Below are 24700 nucleotides of genomic sequence, written 5' to 3'. Positions count from 1 at the left end.
TAAACTAGAAACATTTAAAATTTTCTCTTTTCCCTTTGTATTTGCCTTTAAAATATGATGACAAATGATATGACGGTTTTAATTTTCATCTTATACATTAGAAGTATAAAATTGCACAAACATTCAATCCTGCTAATAGGTTGTCTTCCTCCTTACCTTCAATTCAGTCACTTTCTATTGACCACAAGGATTTCCACGTCAGCTACATGGAAATCTCGGAGATCTCCAGCCACATTACTTTCTGCCTGCATGTCCCAGAAGCCAGAGAATCCTCCTTCACTTTCTTTCCCATATTCTTTTTTTTTCCCACTTCTTGCAGTGATATAACCCTTTTCTTCCCCACTGAGCAGTTCCTATCTCGTTAGATGCCAAAATAACTGCATGTCCAATTGATAGAGATTTCCAATATCATACTTTTGGTAGTCTGTATATTCTTTCCCCTCCCCATGGTTGTTTGAGTTTTGGTTCCCCACCTCTTTTTCACTGTGTTATATGCTATGTGAGATTTTATATCATTCCTGAGGGACACTGTTCACTTCCAGATATCAGAAACTCAGGTAGAAGTAATCATACAAATGAAACACTCTGTCTGTAGAATATGGATATATCCTGTAGTTTACAATAATTTAGATCACTGATTAAACTTTTCTAAATGTAGCATATAATTATGCACCACTTCAGTTACAAAATTATTAAACAATAGATTTAGAAGGTACCAATTAGAAACTCCAACAGCATGTGTAAGACCTGTATACATTCAGACAAGAAGTCATTCGCAGTGAATGCCTATCTGAGAAGGAAAATGAGTTTTCTTTAATGGAGTGATGCTTGGTGTATTAACCACACCCCTGGACAAGCCTCAGGCTTTATAGTAGCTGACCAACACAAAAATGACTTCATGTTTTTACTGTTTGTTTTCTTCTCTTCGTGTGCTCTGTGTGTGTGTGTGTGTGTGTGTGTGTGTGTGTGTGTGTGAGATCTATGTGTGTGATCTGTGGGTATGTGTGATCTGTGTGTGTGACTGTGTCTGTACACACACTTTAGGACTTTGGTTTTTGTTTAGGCTTTGACTTAAAAGAGAAAGAATATGAAATGGGGTTGGAAGAGAAGGTGTATAGTCAAGGAACTGAAGAAGGGGAAATAGTATGACTGAAATATGTATGAAAAATACATATTTTGAAACGTGAAAAATTTAAAAACTTTTATATCAATTGTTTATAAATATTTGAAAATACATTAAAATATATAATTGAAAATAGATACATTTTAATCACTCTCTGTATTCATGTATTCTGTATGCAGAGTAGTTTCATAGATTAGGTGTTGTGACACACATCTTCTCATGAGGTAGAGGCAAGTGGCTCTGTTAATTTAAGGCTTGTCTGATTCAAGCTGGCCAGGGCTACACAGTGAGATACTCTGATAAAACAAACAAAATGATTTCCATGTCAAAAATAAAAATCAAGAAAAACACGCTATTGCAGGAGGATAACTATGGAACTAATTATTATTAAAGGAAAGTCATCAATTGCTGAACATCAAAACTTTTTTTGTTTATTGGTTTTGGTTTAGTTTTTTGAGGAACAATTGCTCACTTACTATAGACTTGGCCAGTTTTATTCAATCACAGTAATCTTTTTGAGAAGGATTTGGGTAATTTCAAGTTCTTTTTTTATTAGATATTTTCTTTATTTACATTTCAAATGTTATCCCCCTTCATGGTTTCCACTCTGAAAAAAAAAGCCCTATTCCCTCCCTCTCCCCCTGCTCATCAAATCACCCAATCCCTCTTCCTGGCCCTGGCATTCCCCTACACTGTGGCATAGAACCTTCACAGGACTAAGGGCCTCTCCTTCCATTGATGACCAACTAGGCTATCCTCTGCTACATATGCAGCTGGAGCCATTAATCCCACCATGTGTACTCTTTGGTTGGTGTTTAAGTCCCTGGGACCTCTGAGGGTACTAGTTAGTTCATATTGTTGTTCCTCCCATGGGGCTGCAAACCCTTCAGCTCCTTGGGTCCTTTTTCTAGCTCCTTCATTGGGGACCCTGTGCTCAGTCCAATGGATGCCTGTGAGCTTCCACTTTTGTATTAGACACTGGCAGAGCCTCTCAGGAGACAGCCTATGCCAGGTTTCTATCAGCCAGCACTTGTTGGCATCCACAATAGTGTCTAGGTTTGGTGATTGAATATGGGAAGGATCCCCAGGTGGGGCAGTCTCTGTATTGTCCTTCCTTCAGTCTCTGCTCCATACTTTGTCTCTGCAACTCCTTCCATTGGTATTTTGTTCCTCCTTATAAGAAGGATCAAAGTATCCATAGTTTGGTCTCCCTTCTTCTTGAGTTTCTTGTGGTTTGTGGTGTTCCGAGCTTCTGGACTACTATCCACTTATCAGTGAGTGCATACTATGTGTGTTCCTTGTGATTGGGTTACCTCATTTAGGATGATATTCTCCAGATACATCCATTTCCCTAAGAATTTCATAAATTCATTGTATTTAATAGCTAAGTAGTCAAATTATCACAATTTGCATATGATATGATAGTATACTTAAGTGATCCCAAAATTCCACCAGAGAATTCCTAAACCTGGTAAACAACTTCAGCAAAGTAGCTGGATATAAAATAAACTCAAACAGATCAGTGGCCTTCCTCTAAACAAAGAATAAACAGGCTGAGAAAGAAATTAGGGAAACAACACCCTTCACAATTGTCACAAATAATATAAAATACCTTGGTGTGACTCTAACTAAGCAAGTGAAAGATCTGTTTAAGAACTTCAAGTCTCTGAACAAAGAAATCGAAGAAGATCTCAGAAGATGGGAAGATCTCCCATGCTCGTGGATTGGCAGGATTAATATAGTAAAAATGACCATCCTGCAACCTACAGATTCAATGCAATCCCCATCAAAATTCCAACTCAATTCTTCATAGAGTTAGAAAGAACAATTTGCTAATTCATTTGGAGTAACAGAAAACCTAGGATAGCAAAAACTATTCTCAACAATAAAAGAACTTCTGGTGGAATCAACATGCCTGACCTTAAGCTGTACTACAGAGCAATAGTGATTAAAAAAACTGCATGGTATTGGTACAGTGAAAGGCAGGTAGATCAGTGGAATAGAATTGAAGACCCAGAAATGAACCCACACACCTATGGTCACTTGATCTTTGACAAAGGAGCTAAAGCCATCCAGTGGAAAAAAGACAGCACTTTCAACAAATATTGCTGGGTCAACTGGTGGTTAGCATGTAGAAGAATGCAAATTGAACCATTCCTATCTCCTTGTACAAAGCTCAAGTCCAAGTGGATCAGGGACCTTCCCATCAAACCAGATACACTGAAACTAATAGAAAAGAAAGTGGGGAAGAGCCTCAATCACATGGGCACAGAGGAAAATTTCCTGAACAGAATACAAATGGCTTATGCTCTAAGTTCAAGAATCGACAAATGGGACCTCATAAAACTGCAAAGCTTCTGTAAGGCAAAGGACACTGTCAATAGACAAAATGGCAACCAACAGATTGGTAAAACATCTTTATCAATCTTATATCTGATAGAGGGCTAATATCCAATATATACAAAGAACTCAAGAAGCTAGACTCCAGAGAACCAAAAAACCCTATTAAAAATGGGGTACAGAGCTAAACAAAGAATTCTCAACTGAGGAGTACCGAATGACTGAGAAGCACCTAAAGAAATGTTCAACATTCTTAGTCATCAGGGAAATGTAAATCAAAGCAACCTTGAGGTTCCACCTCACACCTATCAGAATGGCTAAAATCAAAAACTCAGATGACAGCAGATGCTGGCAAGGTTGTGGAGAAAGAGGAACACTCCTTCATTGCTGGTGGAATTGCAAGCTGTTACAACCACTCTGGAAATCAGTTTGGCAGTTCCTCAGGAAATTGGACATAGTACTACCTGAGGACCCAGCTATACCACTCCTGGGCATATACCCAGACGATGCTCCAACATGTAATAAGGACACATGCTCCACTATGTTCATAGCAGCCTTATTTATAATAGCCAGAAGCTGGAAAGAACCCAGATCTTCCTCAACAGAGGAATCGATACAGAAAATGTGATATAATTTCAAGTACTTAACATCACTTTATCATATGAATTCCAAGTCCTCCACTGCTAATCCACTATCAGCATCTACTGGCTAATGGTTTTCAGGGATCTGGTGCCTGCAATAGTAGAGGCCTTGCCACTTGGTGGCACTAATGCTTTTTTAAAAGGACTGTTTAAAGTCTAGGTCTCTACACCCAAACTCAGGGAACATCATAGAAAAAAGGGACCTAAAGATTGTAAGAACCAGAGGGCCAGGATGTCAGCTGAAAGTCTGTGTCTTCTATACACACCAGGGAGGCTTTACTCATGACCTTTCAGTAATACAGTTGCCTGACACCAGTAGATGCTAAGCCATGTGGGATGAAGGATATCACTCACACAAATTCCCACTCCTAGTTGAAGAGCTACAGTGGCTGCCAAGCGAGGGAAATAGGTCTTCCCTAAGGATGTGGCCATCTACCTGCATATCTAGTACCAAGTAGGGAAAGAGCCTCGATCGAATGGGCACAGGGGAAAGTTTCTTGAACTGAATGAACACCAATGGCTTATGCTCTCAATTCAAGAGTCGACAAATGGGACCTCATAAAACTGCAAAGCTTCTGTAAGGCAAAGGGCACTGTCAATAGGACAAAACGGTAATGGTCACTATACCAAGTGATAAGTCTTATAAACACTCATTTGAGCAATACTAACTACAGGGACTTAGTAAGGTCTATTTCTATATTAGTTTGTGTGTTTATAAAACAGTAATATTAATGAAAAAGAAACCCATTAACTTCAGTTATTTGGGGATATATGGGAAGAGGTAGAGGGAAGACAAGGAGTGGCGAAATCATGTTAATACATTAGTCATATGAAATCTTTTAAAACGTAAAAAAAAAAAATAAAGAATTCTTAAACATTTAAATATACCAGGCCATTCTTCACGTCTTGTAGTCATAACACATCTTCCTCATTCTGACTATTAAGAACTTATTTTCTGCCCTTACATTGAATATTAACTCACATCTGAGGAGAAGAAAAGATTGTGGTTTTTTCCTGCTTAATAGACAATGCTCATTTCCCTTGTGTCTGGATTATGTTGTGTCTTTTACTTTACTTGTTTTAGAAAGGCACTTTTCCTAATTTACATTGATTTTTTTTTCTCTTGTGAGCAGTTTAATTTTTCTAACTCTTTTTTTCCTTGCTTGGAAAGGAGATAAAGACACATAACCGATGAGACTGTTTTCTATAGGGCTAAAAGTATTTTGCCTAAAATATTACAATTAGCATTTTAGCATTTGGTGGCATTATTGTCAGCTTTTGGCAGCTCAGATTACCTGCTACCTTTATGTGTGCTTGCATGCACGTATATCTATCTGTCTACCTAAAATAGAGTATAAGATAGAATTTCCTGACTACTTTTCCTTTAGTTCTGCTAAATAAACTGAAAATCTCTACCAGCAGGTCTTTGGTATTTCTTACTATTTTATCTTAAGTTCAGAAGCAGTTCCATCACTCATATTTATGCTCAGTTACAAAAACATTATTTTCATTTGGCTCCTTGGTAGTCTTTTTAACTTTAGATAGATCTATTCTTGTTACAAAAACTTCAGTAGCTATGATTTTAATTATTTGTATTTGAAGTTTTAATCATAATAAAGCTATTTTTTCTACCCAAGAACTTTGTTAATCTTACCATCATTAGTTTAAAAATCCATGCATTCACACACACACACACCAGCTTCACACCTCAATGTGGCTCTATGAATTCTAAGCACTTAGTAAATACTTCATAAATATTACTTTATAGTACAGGTTATTGGTCAAATACTATTCCATAGAAGAGACAGTAGATTATCTTAAAGTCTTCATGTGCCTTTTTTGTTAGAGCTTTCATCAATTTGAAATGTTACACCTTAATTAGAGCTATACATATGAATAAGCTTATGTGATTGTAAATTTCAGTGGTGTTTCTAAATTAATATGCCTCAGTCTCCTTTTCTGTGTACCAGCCAAAAGTCAGGGTACAGGATCTTATTCATGGTAACTAATAATTGTGTTCCATTATTTAGGAAGCACCTAACTTGCCCTTGAATCCTACTTAACTTGACCTTAAAAGGCTGCTGTCCTTGACACAGTAGGATGGCAGTCCTGCCACTAGAAACACTTACCCTTCTGTGAATAGCAACTCATTGTGGAGGAGACTGGAAGTCGCTAATTCATACTTTTCCCTATCCAGAATTACTGATGTTTTCAGGTCATAAAAGTGCTTGGTTTTGTTTTGTTCTCTTCAAGTTAAGTTTAATTTGGGATTCAAAGTTGTTCTTTTTATTGACAGGCCACAAGTGCAGTTATATCCCTCTAATATGCTTCATTATTTCATCTTTTAATATTGATTGCTAATTACTTCATAAAAACACAGTCTGGGTATATATATGGAACTCTTTGGAATTGAGAAAACACTTATTATTTAATCCACTAAGTCCAAATGTATATGGACCTGGATTTATCTACTGGGACATGGGTAATCTAACAGTGGCCACACTCCTAAAGAAAAGTGACTCTTTGTATTAGTCAAGGTTTTCTAGAATAACAGAACTTAAAGAATGAATCTTATACAATACATTTATTAGAATGGCTTATAGGCTGAGGTCCCACTACTCCAACAATGCCTGCGTATGAATGGATGGTCCAATATCCAGTAATTGTTCAGTCCACAATGTTGGATGTCTCAGCTTGTCTTCAGTATATGCCAGAATCCCAAAGTAGGCTCTAATATCAGGGAAGGGATGGGCTTTCTAGGGAGGCGAGCGCAAAAGGCAAAGAGAAAACCTTCCTTCAGTGCTTTTATGAGGCTTCCAGCAGAAGGCATAGCTCAGATTAAAGATAGATCTTCCAACCTCAAAAGATCTGGATTAAAGTTGCGCCTTGCCACCTCCAAGATCCAGATTGAAGGTGTAACTTCCCAACTCTGATCTGGATTAAAAGTGGATCTTCCCACTTTAAATGAGCAAAAATGTCCTCACAGTTGTGCCCTCCATTTGGGGGTTTTATTTAATTCCAGATGTAGTCAAGTTGACAACCAAGAAAGCCATCACTCTTTTCCCCAGGCAGCCATCAGCTGCAAAGGTCCTCAGCCAGGTTTGGGCACCTCCAGAGCCCCTCCTCACTGCATACTGGAGTTTCTAACACACTTGATTGATTGTGGGCAGGCATGTGTAGATAACCACAGCTGCTGTGAGTTTGTGAGTTCAGTGCCATCATGTTACTTTTAAAAATAATTTTACTATGCACTGGAGACTGAAATGCCTATGCCGCTAAACTATGTCCCCAGTTCTTATAACAATTTCTCAAGACAATGTGCCTTTTCTCAACATCAATGGAATTGGCCAATGACAGCCTTGTGTTCTGAGGTTTCAGAACTTCCTCCTTTAGGATATCTTTCTTGAGAGGTTGTGTCTGAGGTTTTGGCTTTGATAATGAATTTTACATCTTATGTCAATTTTAGTGTAGTATTATGGAATTTTGTCGTGATTTTGTGAAACCAATCTCAGTAGCCTCAACTGTTGACAAATGATTCCTAATGTTTGGTTCGGTTGCATGGTGGTATGAATGTGGGTCTGATTTCTCTAGCCAACCTCAGTAAATGGTTTAGGACGATTAATTTCCAATTGTTTCCCACTTGAGCAGATTTACTTGTATATTAATGAGGCACAGGTGTGGCCCTGGTGCCTGCATGCCTGGAGGGATATTTCAGTCGTTTATCTACTCAGCCAAAAGTACTGCAGAAAATTCAGGCTTTCCTGGAACAGTTTTTTTACACTGAGACTTTTACATTTTTTAATGTTTTCTTGAAATTTCTATGTAACTGTTACATTTTCACACTGACCATACAGAAAGAAGTTGTGGGGAATACGAAAGAGCATGCACAGTTTAAAAGGGTAGTATTCTTTTACACTTAACTGATTGGCCTAGCAGAAAAGGAAACAGGAGTTATTTCGTGTGAGAAGTCAGAATAACTAAGAGGCTACTTCTTCATTATGTAATTTTGAAACAGATATATTTTTGTTAACAGATAAATGTGTCATATATTCTTATTAAAATTCATTTTTCTTATACATTCACTGAACTACACTGCCAGTGTTTTACAGGAAATGGAATAGCCTCCATAGACATTACAAAATTCAAAGCTAGGATAATTATAGCGATCTACATATTCATTAAATCTACAGAAGAACTGTGTCCAAGAAGACAGCCATTCGTTAGGATGCAGAGCACCACTAAATACATACACTTTAAAAGTTAAATTTCTTAAGCTATTTAAAATTAGTTTCCTGTAGCACTCCTCTTGTAGTATACGGATTTTAACAAAAGGACACCCCTGATCTGGTTCCTTTCCTACAGGAAAGAATGGGAAGAACTATTTGTAAACAACAATTACTTGGCAACAGTAAGACAGAAGGGGATTAATGGGCAGCTGAGAAGCAGCAGGTTCCGCAGCATTTGCTGGAAGGTAAGAAGAAAATATTTATTTACAGTTTGTGGTTGCAATATATCAACACATTACCTGATGCCCTGGAAGATTACCCACACAGGGATCACTGAAGTTTCAGGATGTTTCTCTCCACCTTTTGAGCCATTCATGTTTCTCTTTCATAGGACACTTACTAATAATGTCAAGCCACCTGGACAAGTGGAGCTAGCAAATGAATATTCTGAAGTAGCTTATTTCATCTCTTTTAATGGTGAACATTTCAGATGCACTATTAAATTACCCGGAGGGAGGTTTATCCGATTTTCTTGGAAGTTGGGCAGGAGAAGTGGAGGGTAAGCTTGAAGTGCCTGTTATATGAACATCTTCCACTTAGTCATCCCTTTGTCTTCCTAAGAAGCACATGGAAAGACTTCACAGCCTTTTGTTCGAAATATAAAATGGAGGCAACCAGGAGAGGAGAAGGAAATTGGGTCATTCTCCTTCAGAGAGAAAGGGTCATTGGTCAACAAAACTGGGAATTGATGATCTACAGTTATCATTTTAATTGCTTTGAAAAATTAGCCATTTTTCTCCTCTAAAATGAATGAATTTGGGTGTTGACTTTTTTTTAAATGACCTTTATTAGTATTTTAAGGCTATCTGCATAAGTTGAGCCTCTAGAGTTTGTACAAATCAAAAAAAAATGTTAGAAATACATGATTTATTATATAGTTCTGGATTTAATAATTTAGATTTAATAATGAAAATACATTTTTCTCTTTTCAGAGGCAGGCAGGAGACCTGCTGCTGGAAAATTTGTATTCAACTATTTGTGCCCCACCCTCAGTCTTTGTTGTTTAACTTTAAATATACTTCATTTCCTAAAATAAGTCAAAGTCTAGATTCATTTTATTATTGTATTTTAAGAATGCTTATTTTCATAAGCTGATTGCCAGTTGTAAATTACATGCTTTGCTGTAAAAGGAATGGCTGGACTTCTTTGACTATGCCTCAGTCCTCAGATTGCTTGGCCGCCTTCTGCTTTCTTAAACAGAACATTAAACCTAGGAATTGCTTACCAGGTGTTGCATGCAATAACTTTCTAGCCTTCCCAGGTAAGTTAGACTTGAACCTCAATGAGTTTTTCTCTTTATTTAGAACAAGTCTTCAAGAAAGCTTAAAACTACTATGTGGTTTAAGTTTTTAATTCTTGCTTTTAACCTTTGCTTATTTGGTTTTGAATTTTATGAACATATTATCTGGAATTGATACGAGTATATTGACTGGAACATTTCATAAATTAGGTGTTTCTTTGAATTTTCTAACAATTTTATTGACCTGGTTTCATACTTAGTAGATTTTTTTTTTATACAAAGTTTTCTCTTTTTTCCCCCAACAGCTCTTTCTTTGTGTTCTTCCTCAAGATAAAAGTCAGTGGATAAGTAGAATTAAAGAACTAAGAGCCTGGTATAGCAATATTAAAGAAATAGTAAGTAAATGTTACTACTGAAATTATTTGCATATGCTTACTTTAAAATTCACTAGCCTCTAATCATTCTGTATCTCTTTCTTTATCAGCATATCACTAATCCAAGGAAAGTTGTTGGCCAACAGGATCTGATGATCAATAATCCCCTTTCACAAGATGAAGGAGTAAAGTTCCTTTTTATTACTTTTGTTTGTTTGCTTGATTGTTTTTAAATCATCTCATTAGTGTGTGGTCTGTGTATCTGTCTGTGTATCTGTCTGTGTTTCGTGTGTGTGTGTGTGTGTGTGTGTGTGTGTGTGTGTGTGTGGTCTGTATATCTGTCTGTGTTTCATGTGTGTGCCTAGTATCTGTGGAAACCACAAGAGCCTCAAGATTCCCTGGAATTCGAGTTGTAGATATGAGTCACCCTGTGGGTGAGTGCAACCAAATCAAATCCTCTGCAAGAGCAGAAGGCCTTCTTAACTGCTGAGTCATCTCTCCAGCTCCCTTCTCTATTGGAGTTCCATCCTTTTTTCAGTAAACTGCACTTTAATGATGTCTGTCATCTGTGTAGGGTAAAGGGTGCCTTATATGAAAATTCTTATGTAAACAGCATATTTCATGATCAGTGTTTTCATTTAAAAACACTGAACTATCTAAATATTAGTACATTTGTAGGTGTGGGTGGGGTGTAGGGGGGTGTATGTGTGGGGTGTGTGTGTATGTGTGTGGTGTGTGGTGTATGTGTGTGAGGTGTGTGTGTGGTGTGTGTGTGTGTGTGTGTGTGTGTGTGTGTGGTGTGTGGGGGGGTGTATGTAGGGGGGTGGGTGTGTGTGTGTATGTATGTGTATGTGTGTGTGTGTGGTGTATGTGTGTGTATGTGTGGGGTGTGTGTGTTACATGTACATATGCACACAGGTAGAGGCCAGAGGTGGACATTGTATCCTGCTTTAGCATCCTCTGCCTTATTCCCTTGATACTAGGTCCCTCACTGAAGCTGAAGCTCGCTTTCAGCTAGACTAGCTAACTAGGGCCCGCTTGTCTCTGCTCCCCACACTCAGCTTTGTGTGTGGATGCTGAGGATTCAAACCCAGGTTCATGCTTGCATCTTACCTTCCAGGCTAGCTACCCAGCAGCTGTGGGCCTAGCTCTTAAGGCTCTACCACCTCCTGCTAGTATTAAGTCACAAAGCCTTTAACACGGGAGTCTTTGGGGACTGTCAGAATCTACACCATAACAATTTCTCTTTAAGTTATCCACTGTACTATAAATTATTTCTTGATTTTTAAATGTAGGAATGCTCTATTTTTAAAAAGTGAATAATATTTTAGGTTAGCTATTCACCCCAAAAATATATTTCATTGTTTTTGTAAATTTATATAGTTGAGTTTGACTTTAAACATATTTACATTAATATGAGCTGTGTTTCAATATAAAACTGGCTACCTGTTTTCTTGCACTGTGTTTTCCTTGATAGAAAAATTTCCAAACTTTGGCTAATTTAATTAAAAACATTAATCCAATTGAACATAGGCAAATAAATGGATTGTCTATTTGTCCCTGGCTTACTTTCAGTCTAAATAATTAACTGCTAATTATAAGGTTTGTGTATACAATATAAGATTAATTTTTCATGATCAAAATTAAACTTTTTGGTACTTACTTTCAAGCCTGACCACTTGAGTTCAAATTCTTAAGGGGTGAGAGTATGTGTGTATGTGTGTCTGTGTCTGTGTGTGTATGTGTGTGTGTGTGTGTGTGTGTGTGTGTGTGTGTGTGTGTGTGTGTGTGTTATAAGGAACGGCACTAGCAGGAAGAGCAAGGGGTCTCTTAAGAACTAACTCTAATGTTGAAGAACATCCAGATAAGAAGAAAGCTCCTGCATCAAGGTTGCGGTAGAAAGGGAGGTGCTAAGGACCAGCTTAGAAGTTCCACTACCCTTGGAAGAAAGAAAGGACTCACTAACTATAATGATTCTGAAGAAGCTCATATTCCTGGGATGTTTAGGGACAGTTCTTCCTTATCAGGGGCTATATAACTTACTTATTACTGCTCTACACTTGTATATTTAGCCGAATCATTTTTTCTCACTTTATAGGTATATTAGCATTTTTCTGAAACGTAAGCTTTTCCGTAGCACCATAAAATATTAAGTATTTTTTGGATGGTTGGTTTTGTTCCTTTGTTTTCCTCAGACTGAGTCCCACTATATAGCCTTGCCCAGACTGAAACTCACTGTGTAGACCAGGCTGACTTCCCACTTAAAGAGATCTGCCTGCCTCTGCCTCCAGGCTGAGGGGGTTAAATGTGTGTGCCACCTTACCCTGTTCTTAAGTAAGTTTTAGACTTTACTTATAAGTTTCCATTTTGAACACTTGTGAACATAACTCTGAGATTCAAAAAGAGCAGTGGTGGAAGTGCCTTCATCCTGCAGAGGTGATAGAAACTTCACAAGTGCACGCAGTAAGGAACTAAAAACATGAATACTTTCTAATTAGACTATATTTTAATAAAAATTATTTCTGTCTCAGGTTCCTATCTAAGAAATATAAAATGACAGTTTAAAGAAGAATAAATTCAATCACTTAAGTTACTAAATTGAAGTCATAAAAGTCAAGCAGTATAAGATTATTCTAATTAGGTTGTTCTCATTTTTTTCCAGAGTCTTTGGAACAAGTTCTTTCAAGATAAAGAACTACGGTCCATGATTGAGCAAGATGTCAAAAGAACGTATGTAGAGCAATGTTTTGTTCACTCATTCAAAATAGTGTTACTTCTTTGTAATTTTAACAACATGTAAGACCCACTGAGGATCCTTAATGTGTTCCACTGCTTTGATGCAAATTTGTTTTTTTGGAATAAGTTTCATTTTATCATGTAATAGCCAATTATATTCAGGGTATCAGACACTTTAGATTCTGAGGGTAGCCTGAGGGCTGGGCAACACTATGTGACTTTCGTTCAAGTTATGTATAGTCTCAGGGGCAAGGTCAAATGACTTTCAGATGTATACAGTCAAAAGGATAACTCCTGCTTGGAAACATTATTCTGGATATTCCGAATGACAATGGATCAGATGAAGGTAAACTAAAAATAAAACCCAAATGCATTTTTACAACTTGGAGGGGCACAAAGCACATTCTAAGAGCAGGCCATATTTTGGAAGAACAGAGATTACAAGACTCTTGTCTTATTTACTTTGAGTTGTATTACAAGGTCTCAGAAATCTCCAGATACAGCTTGATTTGTGGACCATGTTCAGAAAGTGCACAAAGCATACTTGGTCCGAAGTGTTCATCTGTAGTAAAAAAATGCTTTGTCTCAGAGGCTGGGGAGCTCCCAAGCTGACTTCACTTTCAAGAGGCCAGAGTTTCCCAGAACTCTTAATTGCTACTTAAAGAAACCTTTCTTACGTTCTTTAAGGATAGAATCTCCCATTGGGTAATACATATGGAGGTCCCTACAAGCTCTACTAGTAGCAAAGAAATAAAACTCCTGAGGCAAGAAGGAAATGTGTATTAGCACAGTGTCATCAGTGCTGTTTCAAACTTCTAGAGTCTGACACCAGGCCACTTTATATTAGATATCTTTAGGTCCAGTACAGTTTTGGAGAAAAAAAAAATGCCTGTTAACATCTATCCCAAACCCATGTGTATAAAAATAACTGATCCATCAAGATTCCTCAAACCTCTACAGGTACTCAATGAAATAAACACACACACACACTTTTAGCAAGAAGGTGCAGACCCACTGTACACGCCAGTGGCTCCATAATTCTCCATAATTTGCTAAGGTGAAATAAATAATATGTACATTAATATTTTACATATTATATATACATACATATATACATATACATATATAGACACACACACACACACACACACACATATATATATATATATATATATATACACATGTATATGGGTCTTCTTCTACATATACAACAGAAGAGGATATTGGTTGCCAAAAGACTATTGTTATTGATTCTTGTGTTCTACATTGAAGATGCTGATAATTAAACTCAGAGCTTCTGGAAGAGCATCCAGGACTATTAATCACTCTCTCCAGCCCCTGAATCATATGTATATTAAAAGAGCTCAATATATATTTTTGTAGAAAAATTGAGTACTCAAATACAAGCACTGTAGAAAACAACATTGTCTAGAGAAACACAGATTGTCTACTAAATGGTGGAAAGGTGTATCTGTTTTCTACCCAGAAGGATGGAAGTGGATCTCATTAATAACTGGGTAACTTTTGCTATCTGTAGGGTCAGGCCTCACTCAAATACCCCAGAATGTTTATCCCAAACTCTCCATGCCCTAGACGTTTTTCATTATCTTCATTTCATAAAAGTGAAAGTTTCAACCTATTCAAAATAAACTGCCTATCACCCAGAGAATGTTACCAGTTCCTAATGTTTCACATGATTCTCAAAGGGCAGTCTTGTGTGATCATTTATATACGTAATAGTTGAACAACTTACCTCTGTGTATTTATTTGCACCACCTTCTGACGAAATTACTCTGTATCCTCCTTCCTATCATTTGCCTTTGCCTTGGTTATCCTTCTTGCTTTTCTCTGTATGCTGTTAGGGTGTATACAAAGTTCCTCTTCTATTAGTGGACTCAGTGCTTCCCTATGGCAAAGCCACTTCTTGTTGCATAGCAAATGTAAATCACTTACAAATTAGACCTCAGATTTCTGTATCAGCTCTTGGGAAATACATGGGATTTGCCTCACAGATCTTACGTAATTTTTTTTTTTTTTTTTGTTAAGGCATATTAAAATTATGGGCAGATTACCCTCAGCAACCATTCTTCTCAATGTCCCCTTCTGTCAGTGGGGACAATAAGTTACCTCTCAACATTTTATGGGTTAGTCACTTACTGTTGATTATCCCTTGCCAAAGATTCTGAATACTAAATGTTCCAGAATTCAAAACTTTTTGAAAATGTTTTCATTACCCCCAAAATTTTGGATTTCAGATTTTGGACTTGGGAATGCTCAACCTGCATGCCAAGTAGTGATTTAAATGGTCTTGTGTTTATACTGTTATACAAGTGTTAGTAAAGTTGTCTTACATCTGCAGTGACTATGAATCCAGGAGTCAGTGCATTCTAAAGACTAAACATTCTGCAATCTCTCCAGTGCATTTCACTGTAGTTCTGTCTAACAGCCTCAAGGCCTTAGCTTTCTGAAGTCCAAATCTTTCTTTTATGTCCCAAATTGCCTAAGCATCAGATGACAAGGACTACTACTGAATCACCTGACAATGTTCAGCAGATGAATATTTCTGCTTAAAAATGACACTAATTCAAGAGAATCAGGAGTTGAGAGATCAACTGAACTGTAGCTACCATGTAGCTTTGAAGTCATTTTGGTTGTGTCTTCCAGATAGTTTAGGACTCATTCATTCTCTTTTCTTTCCAAAAAGGCGATCCTCGGTGGTATCTAAGCAGTGCTTGACCTTTTTAGTGCCAGTTTCCAGAAATGAAAGCACCTTTGCATATATATAGCACATGTGAGGCACATATAAAATAGTGATTATTGAAAAAAAACAGAAAGAAAAGTATTTCTTCATTGGCTATTTAAGAAGCTGGATAATCAATGTCACTGAAACAGGCCTCATGGTAATAAATCATAGAATTAGCTAAATAGTATTGATTTTTTAAAGTATCGAAACTATTACATCTTATAAGAAGAATTTAATTTCCTAATTCTATAAATATTAAATGGTACAGAGGGTCATGACACTGGCCTAGAAACATGATTTCAGAAGCCATTAGCTACCAAAGATATACTAAATGGCTGAGGAGTATGAATTGTTATAAGCAACCAAAATAATAGCTTATTTATCATTAGGCTTAATTATCTCAAATATTTCTCCATGGCTGTGTAAGAAACTGTTAGATCTTGAAAATTGTATTCTTCTTTCCTGGTTTTGTGTTTGCTAGGGTTTTTTGTTTTTGGTTTTTTTGGTTTTTTTTTTTTTTTTAAATATAAGATATGCATATCAATACCTATTCAGTTAATGTTTTCTCTTTTGTCTTTGTTGTTTTTGTTGTTTTCTTCTTTGGATTTGAAGGCAAGTACAAGATTCAGAGTAGGTATCTGGGAGAGCCTATATTTCAGAGTGCAGATGAGAGTTGGAATGATCCATCTCTAACTCTCCTTGAAGTCTCTTTAGACATTAGAGGAAGTCGCCATGCCATCTCTATTCAAAACTTCACACTTGTTTAACTCCAGCACTGCAGAGGCAAAGACAGGGAGATCTCTAGGAAATCCAGGCCTGCCAGGATTTTTGTCGCAAGATTCTATCTTCAAACAAACAAAACAAAAACTAAAAAGCAATAAAAGAATTTTGGAAGATTTAATTTTGAATATATGGTAGCTAGTTTGACTTTAAAGCTACCAAATTACAAGATCACCAGCATTTAGTAACCTGAATATTATTACCAAATTACAAGATCACCAGTGTTTAGTGACCTAAATATTATTACCACTTTTCAGCCATGGTGATAGCGGTACTGGCTGGTTTTGAAACAGGATCTCATTTAGCCCTATTCGTCTTTAGATTCCCTTCACAGGCATGGATGACCTTTACGATTCTCTTGCCTCTACCACCCAAGTACTGGGATTAAAAGTATGAACCACCATCCCTAGCTCCCCTATGTCTGGGATCCATCATTTTAAGGTGAATCGATAAAATAATTAGTAATACAATGGAAATACAATGGAAGGAAAAGAGTAGAGTTCAGGAGGCTCTTCTTTCTTAAGTTGTTCCTTTTTAAAAATATTGTGTCCTGTGTTGTAGGACATTGGTAAACTAGAACTGTCTGTGATCACAAGGTATATGTTTAATGTACTGGAAAGAAAGAAGACCATAAGCACTTATAAAACAAGGGCAAAGCTGTTAGGGGTGTTGAGTGGCCTGGAGAGATCACGCAGAATAGTGGGTAGGTACACAGAGTAGCTCAAGTTCTCTTTGCTTCAGGAGTAGTGTCAGAGAAGACATCTCTGAGAAGATGACATTTGAACTGAGATGTGAAAAAAATATCATTCCCACCTCTTTATGGATCTAGCAGAAGAGCAATCCAGCAATGGGAAAAGCATACAACAGTTTCCAGTGGAAGTGAGTGTTGACGGGAACAAAACGCAGTTAGAGACGACTAGACCCAAGGCATTTAAAGAGTAGAATCTAAAAAGATGAGAACCCTTAGGCAAGGCATGTTTACAATTCAGTAAGCACTTAGGATTTGGTCCATTTGTAATTGGAAGATGTTTGTATTGGAAGATATTGGTATTGGAAGATAATTCTGGCATATGTGTAGAATAAAGTTCTTTAAGAGTCTCCAAAATTAAAGAATATTAGTGACTTAAACTGAAGATGTAGTATTAAAATGGGAGTAAATAGATTGATGATACACATTATTTTAAATATAAATCATGGGTTATTACTCTGTTTTTCATATTCATTAGTTATGTTTATTACTGCTGTGCATAGGGTTTTTGATCTCCTTTTCTTGGGCTGCTGTTGTCCTCAGTACTTCTATTTATATCTGTCTACACCAGTCCATTCTGGGTGCTCAGCCAATGACGCTTCTCAAAGCAAATTTATAATTTGACTACTTTATAAATCTAAAACCTCTGGTTGTCTATGGCCACAGACCTGTAACACACATCTAATCACCTCTCACAGTGTTATTTTCTGTCATTCTTCCAAGAACAGGTTGTGCCTAGCATTCTGCTTACTCCATGGCTTGTGTTGGGTCATTGACACTCCCACTTAAGGTGAGGACATTCATCATCAACTTGTCAATGACACATTTATAGGCTTTTACTTTGGGTTTTTTAAATGCCTGTCTTACATGTTTTAGCCTTTTCCTATTAACTTTTAGATGATATTTCATTTTGGTCTTACATGTATTTCAGTCTCTCATATGCGTTCATGAAATTTTTATTAAACTCCAAGGGTTTCAAGCACCATAGATTACAAGATAACTATGGCTTGTACCTGGCAAGAAAAGTCTTAAAGGAAATGCAGGAAAAAAAATTACAGTGAGCCCAATTGGTACCACAGGAGAAGCAGTGTATCCAGCACCTCTGTGTGAGGCTGGCTACTTTCCACCTCACTGAGAGACTTGATAGATGATGGTAAAGCAAAGAGCTGAAACTGTGTCTGATTGTGTTGTTTGTTTTGTGATGTTTGTTTTGATTTAGTTTTGTTCCTTTTTTTCTTTATCTCAAGACACATTGCTAAATTGACACAGAATAGAAGGTCAGTGGCTATAATAGTAGTTGGCAGCCAGTTTTGCTTAGCCTCCTTATAGTTCTTAACATTTTCAATCTTGTAAGACAGATGCACACTTAATAAAATACTCAAAGGATCAACCTTCTAGTCTAAGTTTTAGATTTATTTGATCTGGATATTCAATGTTAGATATTTCTCTCCTAAAGTATTTTAATACTCTTTGGAGGTACTACATTTTTTACTTGAAGAGGTTTGTATTCATTTCAAAGTAATAACTTTTTATCTCAGCCTAATGAAGTTGTAACTGTCTCCATTTTTATTATAGAAACAAAACCCTGATACAAAGTAAATCAAGGAATGTCCAGTTTCTAGAATTTCTAATTTATAGTTTAGATTGCCCAGAAAAATAAAATTTCCCACATTTTTATTCAAAAGCAATTTTAAATTTCAACACTATTTAAAGTAACTTGAGTTCAGGATGTAATAGCATTTCTATGCTCGGTGCCAAAAAAGTATGTTATTTGGTCTGTCGAGGTCTATTCTAAAAATACACAACATGTATAACATTTGCAGATTAACATATTATAAGCTTTTGCCAAATAGTCTCCTCTTTTCTTTAGATATATCCTATCTCCTAAAGTAGATTAGTCCAATTCTTCGGGTTACTATTTTCCTTGTAACTTTAGACATACTTATGAGTTTGCCTGTAAGATTTGCTGGTCAGTTTCTTTAACTTTTGGTACTGTTTATTCTCAGTAATTGTTAACATTTCAGCATCCTCTATTTCCCATGTGAATCCTCATGATACAGTTAGTCAGTTTCACTTAAAAAAATAAAGATGGAATTTTTTTTACTTCAGATGTTATTTTTCTATTTGCCAAGCAAACAAGTTTTATAACCTCACTTTAAAAAATATTTGCTATTTTGAGGGTGAATTAATAATTGCAGAATTCTCTTTAAAAGTGGACAATATGTACTAGTCACTTTGTTAGAAACCAAATATCTGTGATTTTAAGTTAATTTTGAATAACATTTAAAAATTAAGTCTTCATTTTCATTAATGGCATTTAAATCTTAGTAGCTATTTTGTTGGATAGACCTATGTAGCCTATTTCTAACTTCCCAGACATGTCTGTGAACAGGACTATCTAGATAATTAACTCGTATTTTTACAGACTGTATTATATGATTAGCTTTTTGTTTAATTTATATTTGATTTAGTCACAGTGTTTTCTCTTCCCTCAAGAAATCTGTGATTTTTATAATATATAAGACTTATAAAAGTTTAGTCAAGTGTAATTATCTTTTATATTGTGTTATGCTGATAGTGAATAGGCCACTGTTGAAAAAGCCTGTGTATTAGTACTATACCCATAATTTTATAGAGCTAATTTATTTAATTATTCTTTTTTTAGATGTAAAGTCTACCTTCCCCTTTACTCCATTTTCTGCAGAAATACTTCAAGGATGTCCTAACTGTTGGAAATTTTTGTACACTTTGCTTAGAATCTATTTTTTTATTTAAATTAAAAGCAAATTCCTCTGGGGAAAGGGGGATTTTACAAGCTATTTCAAAGCAGAATTGATTTTGGTGTGTGTTAATGCAGACAATCTGCCCAGTGTTAAAATGTTACAGGGGAAAAAAATACAAGCTGCCATATTCATGTGATCACACCAAAATAGCAGCTTGTATTTATATTTTCAGTCTCCTCGAGGTGGACTGCAGGCACACATGAATGAGGGGATGTGCTTCGTGTTGTGATTTTATTTAATGCAGACAAAGTACATGCTTGTGCATGCACGACCAGCCCTCACATATGCACTTCTTCACAGCCGAGAAAGTGAAAACAACAACACAAGCCGCTCTCAGAGTCATCGGCAACCGGTGTGCGTGTGCTTTTAAATAGTAACGAGGGGGGGCACATTTTCAGAAATAAAAGAAACAGTTCCTCTGTCCAATGGCCTACAGTCCTTCCTCATTTTACATTTAAACTAAAAACAAAATAATTATTATTGTTGTATCCGTGACTTAGAAATATGTATTATCTCTTACTGCTATTTTTTGGTTTATTTTTTATTACACGTAGATTTTTCTCTACTAATATATTCTGAATACAGTTTATCCTCCTCCTCCTCCTCCTCCTCTTCCTTCTCCTCCTCTTCCTCCTCCCAGTTCCTCCCTAGTCCCCCTCATCCCAATGTACTCCCTTTCTTTGTTTCATTGGAAAGCCAAGAAGCCCGTAAGAGACAATAAGAACATAAATAAAATAAAACTAACACAGCAGAAGTGAACAAAATTAGCAGAAGGGAAGGAGCCCAAGAGAAGGCACAAGAAACAGAGACCCACGTGTTCACACACTCAAGAATCCCAGAAAACCTAACCTGGAAGCCTACATTCATATGCAGAGGGTCTGGTGCAGACCCACGCATGTGCTGTGCATACTGCCTCAGACCTTGTGAGTTCATGTGTGCTTTGATTGTGTTGATTTTTTTTTCTTGATGTCTGCCTTCCTCTCTGGCTCTTACACTCTTTCCCGCTTCTCTTCAAAATGGCTTCCCTGAGCCCTGAGGGGAGGGGTTTGATAGAGCCCTCCCATTTAGAGTAGCATGTTCCAATGCTTTATTCTCTACTTAATACCTGGCTGTGGGCCTCTGTATTGGTTCTCATATACTGCAGAAAGAAGTGGCTCTGATGATGGCTGAGCAAGGCCATAATCATTTATGAGTATAGCACAATATCATTAGAAGTCATTTTATTGCTGTGATTTTTTTTAAGAGTAGTATCTGGTTTTATCCTATGTAACTGACATAGTCTTGGAGATGTTTCAGGTATGGGTGTAATTTCCTAGAGTGGACCTTTTGTTAAATCAGATATCACTTTACTCACACAAGCTTTGTGCTGCCATTCCACTAGGATATCTTGGAAACAGGACACCATTGTAGATCAAGGGGTATGGCTACCCTGGTGTTTACATTTCTTTTTTGGTAGTATGCAAAGTACCCTCTTGTACCAAAGACACTAGATTGTAGTTGTGAAGGCTCTGTGTAGGTACCAGTTAAATTGTATAGGTGTCACCAATATGACCTTGCTGTTAGTTTATGGAGAGCAAGCAATTTCTTGGCAATAGTTTGGATTCTATGGGGATTCTCATGGGACCCCTTTGGCCAACAATTCAATTAGATGTAATTCAATCCCAGTACTGGAAGCTTCATTTGGTGACGAGATAATCTAGTTGGGGCCCTATTTCCTTATTATCTAGCAGTTTCATTTAGATCAAATTCATATATTTATATATTTTCAGAAGCATCTAGTAATACTACGTTTCCATAGTACCACTCAACTGGCTCCTAAGTTTAGGCCCCCTCCATGTAATCCCTCCTTTATCCCTGCCTCCTCTCTCCCTTCTGACTTGATCTTTCCATTTAGAACCCTCATCTATCCATAACTGATTTCCCTCTCCTAAGGAAAGCAATCTGCCCACCTTAGTCCCTTGCTCTTTACCTAGCTTGGTTATCGTTGACTTAACAGCTAATCGTAAAAGTTCTCCTTTGCTTTGAAATAATGACATAGAGACCTGGCAAATTTATTACGAAGCTTCTTGTGTTCTAGCTGTGGAAATCCTGAGCTATTCTATCCTGACAGTGCTGGCCTGGCCTACTTTCTAGCCACAAAGCATTACCTGCCATCTTGGTCTTGCTCCCACTCTATCCATCTCATCTTCACATGGCAATTTTCTCCTAGCTACCTCTCTGCTAACCTAACTCTCTCCTCTCTCCACCCAGGATCCCCCTCACTGGAATCTCACATCCTCCCTTAACTCTCGTCCTCAGCTCTAGTTCTTTATTAACAAATCAGAGGTGATGGAGAACAATACTTTACACAGTATTGAGTCTACCAGGGTCCAGATTACAATCAGATCTCTGGGGACAGAAATTAGCTTATGAATGCACACTGTACCAAAACATTCCCCGGTAGTTAATAGCTACATAAAATTTAATACATGCCATATTTGACTTTTTGGGTCTGGAATACCTCAATTGGGATGAATTTTCTTTCCTAGTTCTACTCATTTACTTGAGAGTTTCATGATTTAATTTTGTTAATGACTGAGTAATACTTCAGTAAGTAAATATATAATCCCTTTGTCTATGTTTCTATTGGGTATCATCTAAGTTGTTGCCAATTTTGGGCTATTGTGAATAGAGCAGCAGTGAATGTAGTTGAGCAGTCTCTGTAGTAGGATGAAGTGTCCTCTGGGCATATGTCTTAACAGTAACAGCTGGATCTTGAGGTAGATCGTGTGCCATCCTTCTGAGGAACTGCCATACTTATTTTCATAGTAGCTGTATCAGTTTGCACTCCCGATTGATGGCAATGGAAAAGTGTTCCCCCTTTCACACATCCTTGCCATCATGAGCTGTCACTTGTTTATTTGATCTTAGCCCTCCTGACAGTTGTAAGATGTAATCTCAAAGTAGTTTGATTTGCACTTCCTTGATGCTGAGGATATTGACCATTTTTAAAAGTGTTTCTCAGTCATTTGTGTTTACTCTTTAAGAATTCTCTGCTTAGATCTGTGTTGATATCTAGTTTTTTTAGTTCCTTATAAGTTTTGGAGGTTAGCCCTCTATGAGATACATAGTTGGTAAAGATCTTGTCCCATTCTGTAGGCTAGAGCTGTACTGGAATGACCTTGTCATTTGTCATGCAGAAGTTTTTCAGCTTCATGATGACCTATTTACTAATTGTTAATTTTAGTGCCTGTGCTAATGGTGTTCTATTCAAAAAGTTTCTTCCTGTGTTAATGAGTACAACTTTGTCTCCAGTTAGGTTCAGTATATGTGGTTTTACATTTCGGTATTTCATTCATTGGAGTTAAGTTTTGTGCAGGGTGGTAAGGATGGATCTATTTGGATTCTTCTAGATACAGATATCCATTTGTTGAAGATACTACCTTTCTTCCAGTGTGTGTGTGTGTGCACACAATCAGCTGTCCGTTGATATATATACTTATATCTGGTCTTCACTTTGATTACACTGATAAATATATTTGTTTTCTGCCAGCACCATGCTTTTTATTACTATATAACTCTATAGTACAACTTGAAATCAGTGCTAAGGGCACCACAAGCAGTTATTCTACTATTCAGGCTTGTTGTAGCTCTCCTGGGTCTTTGTTTGTTTCCATATGATTCTGAACATTGTCCTTTCAAGCTCTGTAAAGAAATGTGTTATAATTTTGATGGAACTTGCACTGGCTCTTTAGATTTTTTTTTGTACGATTGTCATTTTTACTATATTAACTCTACTGAACCATGAGCATGGGAGATATTTCTGTCTTATGATATCTTCTTCATATTTTTCTTCAGTGTCTTAAAATGTTTATCATAGCCGGGCGGTGGTGGCGCACACCTATAGTCCCAGCACTTGGGAGGCAGAGGCTGGCGGATTTCTGAGTTCGAGGCCAGCCTGGTCTACAGAGTGAGTTCCAGGACAGCCAAGGCTACACAGAGAAACCCTGTCTCGAAAAAAAAAAAAAATGTTTATCATAGTAATCTTTCACCTATTTGACTAGAGTTATCCCAAGACACTTTGTTATTTGAGGTTTTTGTGAAAGGTGTTGTACCCTGATTTCTTTCCTTTCTTTTTCTTTTTCTTTTTTTATTTATTTATTTTTTTAACTTTTATTGCATTATGATGAGAAAAGTTACATGATTTCAATTTATCTGAATTTGCTAACATTGAAAAACATATTTTAAGTAAATAGAATTAAATCAGATTCTTGTTTCCCTTTTATACCCCAACTCTTCCCAGAGACCCCCCTTCAATACCTACAATATCTTTTTGTCATATTCCTTAAAATTTATAAAATATTATAACAATAAAAATAAGTATTATAAAAGTTGTTTGATATAAAACAACAATCAATTTAGCAGTCTTATGTAGATGCTCGTCTACAGCAATAGTGAAAATATATTTTTTTCAATATAAATTTTAAATAATTCCAAACATATTAACTGTATATTTCAAAATAATACATCACTACTAGTGTTTTCTTAAATGAACATGAATATATAAAGTCTTTTTGTTTGTTTGTTTTGTATTTAGTAGAGTTTAAAATCTTGGCTCTTACTGTGGTACAAGCCCAAAATAAGAACAATTTTTAGACATTGGAGTTCATTGTAATAAGGCTGTATTTCAATGACCCTCACATCACCAAAGGATTTTACCTCCATCGTAGCTAAGCTGAGAGTTGACAGTTCTGCTGCACCAAGAAATGAATTGTAGGCACGATTTTTTGATACAGACTTCCTGCTATAGTCAAAGCTATTTGACTTGAGTGAGTGACTTTATTCTCAGCCCACAAAGGACAGGTTACATTCATTTAAGAAATGGTGTATGTATTAAGATGGTCTATCCATAAAGTCATTCACCAAC

The 24700-nt window shown here is 36.7% G+C and overlaps 1 protein-coding gene across 7 annotated transcripts in view; it reads left to right on the top strand.

Annotated features, from left to right (window-relative positions):
• The window catches only part of Tbc1d5 (TBC1 domain family member 5), a 518011-nt gene that overhangs the window by 266207 nt on the left and 227104 nt on the right, over positions 1–24700 (top strand). For all 7 annotated transcript variants that reach the window (XM_031348347.1, XM_031348346.1, XM_031348344.1 and 4 more), the window contains 4 exons: positions 8467–8575; positions 9936–10025; positions 10115–10189; positions 12667–12734. In XM_031348347.1, the coding sequence (XP_031204207.1) occupies positions 8467–8575; positions 9936–10025; positions 10115–10189; positions 12667–12734 (342 nt within the window). The remainder of the gene's footprint in view (positions 1–8466; positions 8576–9935; positions 10026–10114; positions 10190–12666; positions 12735–24700) is intronic.

This window comes from Mastomys coucha, unplaced genomic scaffold (assembly GCF_008632895.1).
Source record: "Mastomys coucha isolate ucsf_1 unplaced genomic scaffold, UCSF_Mcou_1 pScaffold3, whole genome shotgun sequence".
NCBI classification, from domain to species: Eukaryota; Metazoa; Chordata; class Mammalia; order Rodentia; family Muridae; genus Mastomys; species Mastomys coucha.
Note: the sequence above shows the minus strand (reverse complement) of the source record. Positions and strands in the feature narration are given on the sequence as shown.